At 34.5% G+C, this 15,918-nt stretch overlaps 1 protein-coding gene across 1 annotated transcript in view; it reads left to right on the top strand.

The window, feature by feature from the left end:
- The window catches only part of EYS (eyes shut homolog), a 1,768,122-nt gene that overhangs the window by 246,166 nt on the left and 1,506,038 nt on the right, over positions 1-15,918 (top strand). Inside the window, 2 exon segments of the mRNA XM_042939126.1 lie at positions 3,356-3,549; positions 4,751-4,881. Of these exon segments, the coding sequence (XP_042795060.1) occupies positions 3,356-3,549; positions 4,751-4,881 (325 nt within the window).

Below are 15,918 nucleotides of genomic sequence, written 5' to 3'. Positions count from 1 at the left end.
TAGGTGGAATGCACAAAATTTTATTATTAATTTGTCATTAATTAACTAATTATGTGATGTGTGCGAAGTTGCTTAACCCCTAGAAAAATTAGTTTAACTTAAAAGAAAATTAAAATCTACACTGGATAATTATGGCCCTTTATAAATCCAAAATTTGTTTTAAGTAATTTATAAAAAAAAATACACATATATGTGTAATGGAAATACCAAGAATTACAATCATATAATGTAGTATCATTCATAAAATATCCTACCATGAGGCTAACATCTATGTCTTAAATATAATTAAATATTATTCCCTATTTTTAATTATGGAGTAGAATAATATGATGTTAATATATAACAACATTGAGAAATACACATTCATTTCTTTTTTTGATCAAAATAATTATTCATGTAGTGATTTCCTGAAATTAGAGGTTGCTTTATTTTATTTTATTTTATTTTATTTTATTTATTTATTTTTAATGTTTATTTATTTTTGAGACAGAGAGAGACAGAGCATAAACAGGGTAGGGTCAGAGAGAGAGGGAGACACAGAATCTGAAGCAGTCTCCAGGCTCTGAGCACAGGCTCTGAGCCTCAGCCCAGAGCCCGACGCAGGCCTTGAACTCACGGACCATGAGATCGCGACCTGAGCTGAAGTCGGATGCTTAACTGAATGAACCACTCAGCCTTAACTGAATGAACCACTCAGCCCTGAGGTTGCTTTATTTTAATACAATAATGTCAGTGGTGTGGTCATTCAACATTTTATACTGCCTTTATGTTGTTGTTTTTAAAATTTAACACACAATCCAAACCTCAAATGAATTAACAGCATATCATCTAAGTGGGTTTTTTTGTCTTGTATACTGTTGCTAAGTAACTTAATTTTTCATACTAAATGCTTCTTGATGTTCCTGTTCACAAAACAATGAATGGGTTTGATGTAAAGACTTTTTCTAATGAAAATGTTACATACTTGTTAGCTTTGACATATACAGAGAACTGGTTAACAAAGTTTATGAACTTGGAATACAAATACTTTTTAAAATGTTCTGTAGATAATTTCTGGAGGTCAATTTGCCTTTTTTAGCAGAAAGTCAGATATTTTCCCATTCATCTCTAACATGTGTGGATTGCCCAAAGCCCTGTTCAAGCGAACAAGAATGAAAGAGTAAGTTATGTTATTGAAATCTAGGAATTAACAGATATGGCAAGAATTGTCAGGCCACTACTGTAGTTACTTTTTATTGCCACAATGATGTGCCTAATGAAAACCTATTGAATACAATCTCACAAAACCTTCTCAACTCTGCAGTAAAACACCTAGTGATCCAGGTCTTACAAAAACTACAGCGGAACTCCGAGGCTTGGCCCTTAATAGCATCACTTTATTAATTCTATTCATATGATTTTGTCAGTGTGGGGACAAGAGGGAGGCAAGTGACTTGCCCAGGGCACAAACTTCAAGGAGGCACTCATTCTGTCATTGCATCAAGTACCAAACACGCACTTGCTCACCTCTGGTGCTGGTAGACAATATATAAACAAATGAACATACCCATAAAATAAGTTTCAATAAATTTGAAAGAATTAACATGCATAATTTTATGAATTTTAAATTCATAGATTTAAATTCAGAATTTAAAATCCATAGAAATAAAAATTAGATTAGTGGGTGCAAAGACATTGAGGAAAGGGCAACTGAAGGGTATTAATAGTCATAGGGTTTTTTGGGGGGTGATGGGAATATTCTGGAATTATATAGTAGTGATGGTTGCACAACATTAGAAATAATTTTTTTAAAACCCTGTGATTTGTACTCATTAAAATAACTAAGTGGGGAAAAAATAAAATTCAGGCAATATATGCTTACCAATTTTAACAGAATTAACTTAGAAATCAGCAACAGAAACTGTTGGGAAATTTGCAAATATTTGGATATTGAACAAATTTCTAAAGTAACCTAGTCAAAGAAGAAATTACACATGCACACACACACACACTGTATCAAAATTTATTAAATATAGCTAAAACAATGCTGATAGGGAAATTTATAGTTCTAAATTTCTACATTAAAAAAGAAAAATGTCTCAAATCAATATTCTCAGTTTCTACCTTAAAAAAAAAAAAAAAAGAGAAAGAAGACAAACTGGACCAGAAGCACACAAAAGAAAGGGAATAGTAAGATTAGAGCAAAAATCACTAAAACATGAGAGAAAAATCAGTGAAACTAAACACTGATATTTGTGAAAAACAAAATGAATATATCTTCAGTTGGAGTGAATAAGAAAAATAAGAGAAAGCACAAATCAATAAAACCAAGTGTTTGAATTGAGGACATTATTAATGACATTTGAAATAAAAAAAATTATAAAGAAACACTATGAACACCATAATACCAACAAATTAGACTACTTAACATAAATAGACAAATTCTAGAGAGACACATTACTAAAATTGTATCAAGAAGAAATAGAAAACCTATATAGACCTAGCAAATATGGAAAGGATTAATAGTAGTCCTTACAAACTGTCACACACAAAAAAGTTACACATATATTTACCATATACCTCAGGAAGAAATTTGTTTAGGAGATGTGAAAATACATATCCACCCAAATACTTGTGCCTCAATTAATTATTCATAAAAGTTAGTTGCTAAGGGAGTAGATGTTAAAAGTTCTGAATTACAAGAAAAGTTTGTAACTCTATGGGTAATGATGAATGTTAATTAGACTTAAGTGGTGATCATCTCGCAATAATATGTAAATATATTGAATCATTATGTTGTAAACTTAAAACTAATATAATTTTATGTGTCTATTATATCTCAATAAATGTTAAAAAGTGGAAACAACCCAAATGTTTACCAACTGATGAATGAATAAACAAAAGGTATATATTGTCAATTACTTTTTATCTATAGAAACTAACAAAATATTGGTACATGATATAACATTACAAATCCTCAAAAACTTTATCCCAAGCAAAAGAGGTCAATCATAAGAGACAACATATTGTACCATTTCATTTATATGAAATGCACTGAAAAGAAAATCTATAGAGACAGAAAGATTAATGGTTGTCTGTGGCTGGAGTTGGGAACAAAGAGTAATAATAAAATAACTCTTATTTGGGTAATCAAAATACGCTAAAACTGGATTGTGCTGATGGTCAAATATCTCTACACATTTGCAAAAGTTATTTTGCAATGTGTAAATTATCTGCAATGGGTATGTTTTATGATACATAAATTATGCCATGATACATCTTTTTTTTTATAATGAACTCTGAGGACATTCTTTATAATGAGTTTTGCTACATTTTATGCTAATATTTTCTTTGTGTGTCTGTGTGATCTTTTAAGGTCCATACTGTGAGAAGTCAATGAAATGGTATATTTCTCAGTCTTGTTGGAAAGGAGAAATTTGCCAAAACAAAAGCTCTGCTTACATTTATGAATACCCAGAAGGATTTTTCAATCAAAACCATGAAACTGATGTCCGTGGGTGTCCCTCAATACCATGTCAGAATGGTACTAACTGTGTTCATATTGCAAATGTAAGTCTGAATTTAGCAAGAGAGTGATATAGATGATAGATAGATAGGTATACAGATAGATAGATATAGATATATCGTATATATATATAATATAATGGTAAATATATAATAAATATAATGGTAAATATATATATATATTTACAAAAGTACAAATATAATTAAGGTTGCATTAACATATTATAAAATTCAAACTCGGGAATATCAGAAAAGATACTTCATTTGTTGATTTACATTTTTTTCCTATTTTAAGTAAAAAATGAACAAACAAACAATAAAACATTTAAAAACAATCTTTAGGGGCACCTGGGTGGCTCAGTGGCTTAAAGAATCCGACTCTTGATTTTGGCTCAGGTCATGATCTTACAGTGGTGAGATCCAGCCCCATTCACACTCAGCGCTGAGCATTGAGCCTGCTTAAGATTGTCTCTCTCTCCCTTTGCCCTTCTCCCCACTCACGCTCTCTTGCTCTCTCTCTCTCTTAAATTAAGTAACTAAACATTTTTTAAAAATGTAATGTAATGTAATAATGTAATTTTGTAAACATTTCATTTTTTGTTATTCCTTTTTAATATTTTGTATATTTGATATTTTTATATTTTAACATTTTAATAAATAAGACTAGGAAATAATGTAATAATTTCCACAATTCACTTTTTATTTTTATAAGATCCATATTTGAATTTATATTATGATTTCATATTAATATCTTCAAGGCATCCTAACTCACATGTCTGGTGGTTGCTACTGGCTGTCTGTCAACTGGGCCCTCTACTGGAGCTATCAATCCAGAACCCTAAATGTAACTTCTCTGTAAGGCCTAGGTTTCCTCACAGCTGTGAGCATTCCTCACAGCTCTGGGTGCCAAGAGCAAGCATCCTAAGATAAGTAGACAGACATTATCTGGCCTTTTCAACATAGCCTTGAAAATGAAAGAGCATCACAGCTTGCTTACCTACAAGGAGGAGAAAGTGATAGTTTCTAATTCTCAGTTTAAGGAATGTTACATTCAAGTGGTAGGAAAAGTGTATGAGATGGGATACACTGTTGTGACATTTTAGAAAATATAATCTTTCATGTCGTTCCACAGAGAACTTCTATATGCTTATGAAAATAGCTTCTATGTCTCTCCAGATAAGAATCATTTCATTTTCTTTGAAATATCCAAAAACTTTAATAAAAAATACTTTCTGATCTTTCCTAGGACACCATGTACATCTGTTCACCAATATTTACAGGCAAGCTTTGTAAGAGACAACTTCAAACACCACAGGAGTCATTTCCTTGCAAGGATAATACCACATGTACAAAATTTGAGAAAGATTATCATTGCAGGTATGATTAATTACTTTCTTATTTTTTGAACAAAATATATGGGTTTTAAAGCCATGTGAACAAAAATAAAACAATGTTCTATTTTAAGCTTAAATTTTATTTAATGGCATCTAATATTCTTTTTCAAGTAGAAGTAGAAACATTTTAATTGGGGTTTTATGAGTTGTTTGTTTTAAATACATACTTAAGATATTCTCAGGCATAATTTGGTCAACAGTTATAAAACATATATTTGTTTTATAACAGAGATATTTAGAATAACTGAATAGTATTTGAAGGTGTATAAAGAAGAGATAACTACAAGTATATAGTAGATATACACAGACAGTGTTGTTATTATATTTTAGAAGTATAGAGTAAACCATCTCTCCCTTTAATTTGCAGACCTCGGCTGATAGTTTTTAGTTAGGGTCTTTAGGCAGGATTTGGGGAAATAGTGTTTTATTTAAATAAGAATTTGCTAAAAATTACCCATTTGTAAATGACAGAAGTGACCTAGTTATCCGGGCTTAGAATTTTAGTCCATTTCAAATAGCTTTATGGATACTTTCTCACACCATTAGGAAGTACAATTTGTACTCTTCACACTTGCTTGACTTTTATCTGGCTGCTTAAAGTAAGTTCTGTTGGGCATTACTGAAGGGCAATAAACAGCCTCAAAATCTTAGAATATTCATAAAAGCAGAAAATTATAAGCTATGATACAGGAAAGCCTTAAACACACTGAAAGAAAACAGAATATGCATACACATTACAGATGTACAAAGGACAGAATTTTCATCAATTTCAAAAGGAATCTAAATGCAAAGTTGAAAAAACATACTAAGCTTTTAAAATGTGACATTTTCAAAAGAAAGTGAAGAGAAGCTTCTTCATTATATCAATATCTTAGAAGATCTAACCAGTCCACACAAATTTGTATATGCATTCAATCATATATTAATTTATCAATAAATTCAATTTTTATTCTTTTAAAAATATTGACTTTTTAATTTATAATTTATAGCTCTGAGCCTTATAGTGCAAGTATATTTGTAAAGATACTTAGAAAAATGATCATTTAAAAGAATGGGTAGTGTTTTATAAATATGGGTAAATATACACTCACATATATAATATTGATTTCATTTTTTAAGTATGATGATATTATTGGCCCTTATTTTTAGCATTATTGTGGTTGTGTAGAAGGCTTTGTCTTAAATTTCATCATCAACAGGAAAGCTAGATAGCATTGTTGCCAACTCTCAATTGATTGTTCTATTATTAAATAATTGACTAAATTTTAAAATGATGGAGTTTGGTCTTGAATGCTTTGTTAAACACGTGCTAGATAGGATGAACACTGTAGAAATTCCAGTTAGGTTTCCCTGAGATGGATGAAACATGTCACGTGGGTAGGCTAGTTGTAACAACTTTGAAGCAAACTTACTCGTGAAATTAATGTGAGCCCCACGATATGTGTTCTCGTTGTTGAAATTATCACATTCTTCAAGAATTGGCAAAAATTGTGCTTATCTCCAATCTACTTAAATAAAAACATGGTCCCCTTCTTTGGTTAAATAAGACTCTTTATTAATGGAAGGTAAACTATAAGGAAAGTGAAGAGGAGTGTAAAAACAGAACTGCTTCAAGAAGACACAAATAACAAGTCTAATTTGAATGATGAGTGAAAACCTAAGCCTCAGAAATAAGTAGGAGTGTGATACAGATGTGGAACACAAGACCTGAATTTCCAGTACCCAGATTCCCACACCCTAAACTCACACTGATAGTCAAACACATTTCTACCTCTGACTCAAAGAAACGATAAAGACATAATCAATATAAATTAATAAAGCATGAAGTTGAAACAATGACAAAAAATAGTCTTGGAGCCTTTTTTTCTTGTCTCAAAGGAGATTAAGGGAATGATTGAAAATAATAAGAAAAATGAAAGCGCTGCAACTAAAATACCTTTAAATAAAAAAAAAAAAACAATTTATCCATGCATAGCTATCTTAAAAGGTATTTTTTCCCCTAGATTAATGATTTTCACACTTTGGCTGTAACACATTTTAGCTGCATTAGAATCTCCTAAGGGGCTCTTTAAAACACAAACAGCTATTTCCCACCCCTAGAGTTTCTAATTCAATAAATCTGGGATGGGGAATGCAAATGTGCATTTTTAACAAATCTCAAGTGATGCTGCAACTGCTGTTCTGGAGACCATACTTTAAGAATTACTGGTTAAGAGGAGCTGAGCTCAGACAGCATTAATGCTGAAAACCCTGCTTATTTCTTTCCCTCCTACATCCATACACCTCAACCTAAGCGTTTCCTCTGTATTCTGAATTTGGGAGAAAAAAAAATGTGGGGTTGGGAAGGAGTGAAATGAAGTGAGGAGAAAAGAACACTGATGACGGTATCAGTTTCTCTGTTTAAGCATATGGACTAGATCTCAATTCCTATGATTAGATGAGAGAGGAACTGAAACAAAATGACCCCCTTGAAAAAGAGAGTAAACCGTTAGTTATAAGAATTTATTTGGTATCTAGTGACCACAAGCAACACGGTGTCAGAAAGGAGTCAATTTTTACTTGTGTCTATAAACTACCATTTCTCTCAACACCTAGACTATTGAAACCTTTAGATGTCTGTGAACTTGGTATAAAAAAGTCATTTTTAAGAGCAATAAGTAGCAGTAGTGAAGCATCATAAATAGCATTGCTGGGAGCAAGTGGCGTACAATTGGACCCTAGTGAAAATGGAAAATGGATAATTGATGCCTTAGAGTATCAGACAGGTAGAACTTTGGTGATTTTCTGATATGACTGAGGAATATTTTAGCCAGGGAATCAATACATTGGTTAAAATTTTTTAAATAAAGTGCAGTTTGGGAGATACAGTGATTGCTGAAAATGAAAGAAATTATTTAGAAGAATGCTTGAAAAGGTTGTCTGAATATTCAAAGGAAACCAGCTGTGGTTCACTCAGAATAATCCAGAAGAGTTGAATGAAAAGAATAAAGGATTTGAGAAGGGCTAAAGGAAAACAGCAACGTGTGATTGATCATCCCGAATTTAGGAACAGTGTGGAGCTGTTTCCCTTCCACACTGCTGAAAGGAAAGCTAAGAATGCAGTTAATAGAAACCAGGGAGAGAACTGTAGCTGTAGTATAGAACATTCTGACATGAACTATGAACTTATGTAAACACAGTTACTGACAACCTACAGTCTGTCAGTGTGGGAGTAGAGGAAATGAATAGCTGACCTTATTCTCCTCTCACCTCTGACTTTCTGCAAGTATAGCACATTAGTAGGACCTGGCAGAAGTCACAGGTCAGCATTCTGAAATACAGTAGAGGATGGATGAGGATGAAAAGAAAGCATCTTGGAAGAAACTGTCCAGTACTGTCCAAAGCAATGTACAAGAGGTTAAGATAATGAATTGCAAGTTATAAGACATTAGGGAGGATTATGCTGAGGGAAATAGAGATAGGTGTCTTTGGAGGGGGTGAAAAAAGGATCAGATCTCAGAGACTATGATAGGTTGGATGTCTCCCTATCTGTGGCTCCTGAGAAACAGATCCTTGATGTATCCTCTAAGAGGAAGCAGTGACTCTTAATGTAATTACACTATGATGATGTAAGAAGGCTGCACACTGAGTTTTCATGGCTCTCAAATACACAAAGACCCAGAAGCTACACAAGGGTTTGACCAGAAGAGTGGTGTAACTAGAGTCAGCACTGGCTAGACAATGAGGTCATCCATAGTGAATGTTTTGGTAAGGACATCTTTTCCCATTTCCAGCGTTAGGACTTGACACAGAAATGGGAGACCAGAAACCAGAGAATTTTCTCTACCATCATTGCTCTCTGTTTACAAAGGTGAAAGAAGTGGGTTTTTTTAACCCTTTTTTGTTTGTTTAGACACGGAAAGCAAACTTGTTTTAAAGTAAATTTGACACTTTTTTGCACTTTAATACCTTAAATAACCATTTGGCAGAAAGTCTACAAAACAGAATCTCCTGCTGGAGATTTTAGAAGAATGTAAAACGTCAAACTCTATAGTGACATCAAAAAACTTTCTTGAGCAGTGTAGCTGAGCTACTGGATGCCATCTGACAGCCATCAGGAAATCCAGCAAGAGGACACAGCCAAAATATACATAAGTGTAAGGCTGAGAGGATTTTCAAAAAGCCAGAATCAGTCTCACTCTGCATAAAGTCAGGACTACTTGCAAATTATTTGATTACATGGACCAGTAAATCTGGTATCAGTTTACTGTATTTGAATTGGGATTTTGTTATTTATAACAAAATTTTTAAAGCAGTACATTGGTAGTCTATGTAAACCAAATTTCATTCAATCACATATTTTAAATATGTGATTTTAAATCACATATTTTAAATCCTTTGTAGTATTCATCGTCCTATTTTTCACCTTGTTATTAATTATCTTCTGAAAGATGACAAAATGTTCCTACAATATGGTTGACTACTTCATAGACTATAATTTTGAATTGCTATGAATGTCTATTCTCTTGTGCCATACTCAAGGGAATAACTGTGTTTTAATCATTTTTGTATCTTTGGAACCTTTTACTATGTAACACATAGAATATTTTCTAAAAAGCTTATTTAATTCATTATTTAATTTGTTTATAATAAATATTTTGTATTTCACTGAGATGGAAAGTCTTACCTCTAGATGTGAAATGAAATGAGTCATTCATTCATTAATTTCATAACTATTTATTTAGTACCTCCTTTTCCTTAAACTTTCTTATTGTAATAGAAACTTTTCTGCAGCAGTAGGAAAAAAGAAAGGAAAAACAGGCAAAATGCCCTTATCTTAATAAACTTATATTCTAGGAGGGAGATACTGTTTTGAAGAATCACTCTGACTCCCTTTTATAGAATAGACTTTGGCTGTATGATCCCAAGGGAAGAAGCAGGGAGAACAGCTAGGATGCTATTGTGATAATACAGCCTAGAGATAGTGATGACTGGGACTGCTACTAAGGTGACATGTGATGATGGCAATTAATGATCACATGTAGAATATATTTCCTTTTTTTAATGTTTATTGTAATTTTGAGAGAGAGAGAGAGAGAGAGAGAGGCAGACAGAGTGTGAGTGAGAAGGGGCAAGAGAGAGAGGGAGACACAGAATCCAAAGCAGGCTCCAGGCTCAGAGCTGTCAGCACAGATCCCAACGTGGGGCTCAGACTCACCAACCAAGAGATCATGACCTGAGCCAAAATGGGTGCTTAACAGACTGAGCCACCCAGGCGCCCCTGGAATATATTTCTAAAGAAGATTCAGGTTTTTCTGAAGGACTGGATAAAAAAAAAGGTCATGGTTTACTCTAAGGTTATTCACTCCATTGAAAGATTAGGAATAGAATTTTCTAAAATGGGGATATCTGGAAGAAGAGAAGTATGGTTGAGAGGCATAGAAATCAGGATATCAGTGTGGCACATATAAGCTGAGACACATAATAGAGTCGAGTGAAGATATTTAAGGTAAGCTTTCAGGTATGCTTGTTGCTATTTTAAAGGAGGTGTCTGGGTGACATATATACATTTGAAAGCTAGTCATATAGAGATGACATTTAAAACCAGGAAACCTGGGCACCTGGGTAACTCAGTCAGTTAGGCATTCAACTTCGGCTCAGGTCATGATCTGACAGTTTCATGAGCTCGAGCTGTGTGTCAGACTCTGCACAGAGTGCACGGAGCCTGCTTGGGATTCTCTCCCTCTCTCTCTCTCTCTCTCTCTCTCTCACCCTCCCCTGCTCACACGCTTTCTCTTTCAAAATAAATTTTAAAAAACTAATAAATAAAACAAGAAACAAATTAAATTAGTTTGCAGTGAATCTTGATAGGGAAGTGAGAGGTTTGCAGACTGAGACCATGGACCCAAGAGAGTTTAAGGAATGGAATATGAAGCTAAAAAGTAGCGGTCAGTGAATTGGGGTGAAAAAAAAAATGCAGAGGGTCATTACAGAAACTATAAAATATTTTAAGAATATTAAGACAGTGCCAGACTTTTCAAAGAATGTGGTTAGATCTAGTTAGAGGTAAGTGAAAATTGATCTATGCAATTGGCAATTGGAGATAATGTATTGTTTTCTAAAAAGAACAATTTGACAGAATTATAGGAAAAATTTGCTCCCTATATGGGGAAGGAAGGAAGGAAGGAAGGAGGGAAGGAAGGAAGGGAGGAAGGGAGGGGCGCCTGGGTTAAGTTAAGCGTCCGACTTCAGCTCAGGTCACGATCTCACGTTCCGTGAGTTCGAGTCCTGCGTCAGGCTCTGGGCTGATGGCTCAGAGCCTGGAGCCTGCTTCCGGTTCTGTGTCTCCCTCTCTCTTTGCCCCTCCCCCGTTCATGCTCTGTCTCTCTCTGTCTCAAAAATAAATAAACGTTAAAAAATAAAAATAAAAAAAAAGAAAGGTAAAGAAAAGAAGGAAGGAAGGAAGAAAGAAAACAAAAGGAATGGGAAAAAATATTGATTAGACACAGTTTACAAGTGAATACAATGAAGGAATTAGGCTTTACCTTTAAAGGATAATAGCAATATAAAGTAGTAGAGTGACAGCTGAAGTAAGTTCAAAGCAGGTAATTTTTAAGTATTAGGTGAAATAAGATGGGATATATAGTACACAAGCAAAGGAATTGGCTTAGATAGGACAGAGTATGTTACATCAATTGTGATAGCAGAAAATGTAGAATATTTATGCTTATAGTTCTTTGAATATGTGGTGTGTAATATTTTGGAAACTGTCTTATGATTAATTCCTCAAGTGAAGTAGGAAGCAAAGGAGATGAGAAGGTGTAAAATTGTTATATATAATAAGAGGGAAATATAATAACATTATTGATACATAGCAAGAAGGTTCTTGAAATTAGTGAAGATGAATTCATGGTAAAGTATAACATCCTCAAACTACATGTTGTTATTCATATGCCCACATGGAATAGCCTGGATGTTGAATTAAACTGAGGTTAAATTTTGACCAGGCAACAATAATGGAGGGAAATGAGGCATATGACTTGAGGGTATATGCAAGAAGTGAGTATGGAAATGGATCATGTGATATAATCCAGGTACAAGTGAAGACATGATGGAGGATAATAGATATTGATGCGTTGGTAGGATCAGTAGATCATGGGGATTAAGAATTGTTGGGGAGATGGGGCACCTGGGTGGCTCAGTCAGTTGAGTGTCTGACTTGGACTCAGGTCATGATCTCACAGCTCCTGAGTTTGAGCCCTGTGTCGGGCTCTGTGCTCAGCCCTCGGAGCCTGGAGCCTGCTTCAGATTCTGGGCCTCCCTCTCTCTTTGCCCCAACCCATTCGCATTCTGTCTCTCTCTCTCTCAAAAATAAATAAACATTAAAAAATTTTTTTTTTAAATTGTTGGGGAGAAAAAAGGACTAGGAGTAAGCTAGATAGGGAAATGAGGTTGTGAGTGGAATATGAGATGCTTGAAATTAATATTGGTAATTTAATATTATAGAGGGAAGATCATTATACATGATAGTAGTGTATGGAATACTATAGTGAGAATAGTCTGGGCAGTTAATATGAAGATTGCAATCTTTTTATTTGGGGGGGGCAGGGGAGTAGAGCACAAGTGGGAGAGGGGCAGATAGAAGAGGACAGAGGATCTGAAGCTGACTGTGTGCTGACAGGCTGACAGCGGCGAGGCCAATATGAGGCTTAAACTCACAAACTCTGAGATCATGACCTGAGCTAAAGTTGGATGCTTAACTGGCTGTGTCCCCCAGGTGCCCTGCAAAGATTGCAATCTTTGAGTTGAGACAGTGCCCTGACCTCCCCCATTACATCCTACATTAAAAACGCTAGGATTTTAAATGTATCAACTCTGCAGATATTGAAATAACCAAGTAAGACTGGGATTATTTTACAAAAATATATAATGAGACAGGTGTTAAGCATTAAAGAATATAGTGAATGTCCAGGAAGGTCAACCATGAAAGGAACAAGAAGATATATGTATAAGCATGGTTTAATGGCATCATCCTCCACTGAGATTTTTTGAGGAGAAGGCTTGGACACTGATCCTTCTGAAGCCACAATGAGGAAAAAAGACACCTACCTGACATCCAGCCACTAAATATGAAGGGAGAGGGAGAAAGAGTAGCCATGACTGAAAAGATTACAGTGAAAATGAAAAATGTGTGCAGAGATGATTGGGGGGAAAGAGTCAGATGGTGAGGAAAGACCTAGGATGCTCTGAGTTCTTGAGGTGTCTGAGGTAAATGGTGACAAAGGGTTAACCATGATGGTCACAAACATAGATCATGGTGGGGCGACAGTGAGTTTTGGCATCAAGTTAGGGGTGTGAGGTCTTGTCAGAACTCACAGAGCTAGTGGACAGCTCTTCAAAGGCAGTGCTAAAGTGGCAGGTCACTATGGGCACCATTTCATTTATATGAGTGGAAATATCCAAAGCATTGCAGACCACAGCTCCAGTGTGGCTTTCTAGGACTCCTGATCACCTAACTGATGGAGGTGCTCAGGTGGTGAAGGGAAGGACATTGTGGCCTGGAATACAGGATTCTGAATCCTCCTCTATACGCTAGTTTGGGAAGGATTTGTAACATAAGACCACATAAAGGCTTTGAAGACTATATTGAACCATAGTTCTAATCACACACACATACATACACACACACACAAACACACACACCGGAAGATACATTTATTTATTGTAATATTTACTGAATGCAATGACTGTAATATTTTCTATATGTAAAGACAATCACATTCTAAACATTCAGTATAAAATGAGGAAACCTTAAAATGAGGAAATACATGTTAATAAAAGCAGTCAGTATATTTCTCTCACAATTTTTTCTGACCTGAAAATCAATTGGGTTAAACAAATATTTATTGAGAGTCATCTTTGTAAAAGACACCATAAGTAGATATTGGAAAAATATATACATACTATATCTTTAAAATCACAAATTTTGTGATAGGCATATTTTTGCTTTCTAAATTTTATTTTTTCTACTCAAATTCCAAGATTATTCCTGGTATATGAATGGTGTATATAATAATGTTCTATTTTATTCTCTCACCTTTTTTTTTTTTTAGTTTCCCTGTTTCCTACTCACTGGGTTGCAATTGCAGCCTGCTTGCCCTGCTTAAGTGTCAATTCAATGTATTAACATATTTTTTTTCCTCAAGTCAGTTTCAGCATTTCATTAGTCTGCGTGACAGCCATGGGTAGAATTAGGGTTTTCAGTTTGTGTCACAAGTAAACCTAATTAAGCATGCAATGTGACTTTGAAAAAGAACATTGTAGACACAGAAATGCATAGGTCAACATACTTACTTTCAACATATAATAAAATTATATTTTCACATTAATTCTAAAAGATGCTTTTTAAAATAGAAATCACACATTTGGATCAGAATTTGTTAATTAATGGAGTACTTCCATTTGGTCACTCAGTAATTCTAAGCTAATAGGAAGCCTCAATTTCTTGGAGTTAATTATATCAAAGGCTAGTTGCTGCATTTTTCTTTGCCTGAAATCAATAGCCATATTTATAAGACTAACTTCCTCTTTTGAATAAATCATCCTGAAATTTAACATAGAAAAAGTTTGTTAAGTTTATGGTTTCATAATTTCAGATGCTGGTTATAAACTATATTAAAATGGAAAATATCTAGGACATTATTGGCATTTCCTCATCAAGAATAGCTTCTGATACTGTTAATATAATTTTATACTTTCAGGGAAGTTATAATTGGCAGAAGTCATTCTCAAATCTGATCCCCTAAATACCTCATTTTGAGAAGATATGTTCACATCAGTATTACCTTCTTCCCATTAGTCCTGGACTAATTTCCTTGTAAATAATAAATAATGAAGCGTTATGACTGAAGTTAGTGCATACCTCTATGCATGAAGGTTGACTCAACATTGTGTGACCTCTATGTCTTCCATGGCATACCTGATCAGATGAATCTTAGCCCCATAATGGTCTGCACAATGTCTAACACTTCTTAGTATCCAATACTCTTTTGCTATGCCTTCTGGATCTCATTTTGTCAGCAGCAAATTCTCTAAAACCCCAATCTCGTTTGTATACTTTCTTCTTCTGACTGAAACCTGAGGGCCTATAATCCCCTTAAGTGGCTACTATACCTTCTTCCACAACCTGTGTACCACTGGTAAAGAAATGTATAGATAGCCTTGCCCTTGTTGTCATATTTTTCTTCCTCCTTCTGAAAAGCCTGTCTACTTTTAGCCTAGGACATCAGCTATACTATTCTCTCTCTAACTTATTGTTTCTCCCTCCCACATCTCCTTTTCAAGTATCTTTTCCTCTCCCTTCCTGTCCATCTTCTACTAAAGGCTTTAGCCTCTGGCTTGCTGTCCTTTTCTCTAGCACTGCTGCCATCTTCCTTGATGACTTCGATATTCACCTTGTAAATTCACCCATCTTGATTATTTAAATCCTTTGACAATTTTTTTGCAATGACTTTTTCCTCCTCCTCCTGATCTTGGCAAATTTCCTATGGTCATATGTTATAAATTATCATGACCTGTAATTGCATGCCTATGACACCTTGATTTAAGTTGCTACTCTCTGATCACCAACTCATGTATTTCAAGTTCACTCATTCATGTACTTTAACACCAAAATTATGTAATGTTTTTCTACAACCAGTATGCACGTCTAATTATTTGACTGCAATCGCTTTCCTCTGCCATCACCCTTGGACTTAGTCTTTGTTTTACTTTTTAAAATCATACCCATACTTCCACTCTTAAACTCATTTTCTCTCTTTTTCTATGTTATAATGACCTGAAAACACAAAGCCTGTTTAATTCTACATCCCATCTGGTAAACATGGGTCTACTTTCTTTCATACATGTCTGATGTCGCATCTCAAATTTAATATATTCCATATCAATGTGTTGATTTTCAATCCCTGGATAAACGTGATATTCTGTAAGCATTCTTTAGACTTAACATTTGATTTCCCGGTGTCTATTTTAGCCCCCTTCT

The sequence above is a fragment of the Panthera leo genome, chromosome B2 (genome assembly GCF_018350215.1).
Source record: "Panthera leo isolate Ple1 chromosome B2, P.leo_Ple1_pat1.1, whole genome shotgun sequence".
NCBI lineage: Eukaryota > Metazoa > Chordata > Mammalia > Carnivora > Felidae > Panthera > Panthera leo.
The sequence above is the reverse complement of the archived record's forward strand: the minus strand, read 5'-3'. Positions and strand labels throughout refer to the sequence as shown.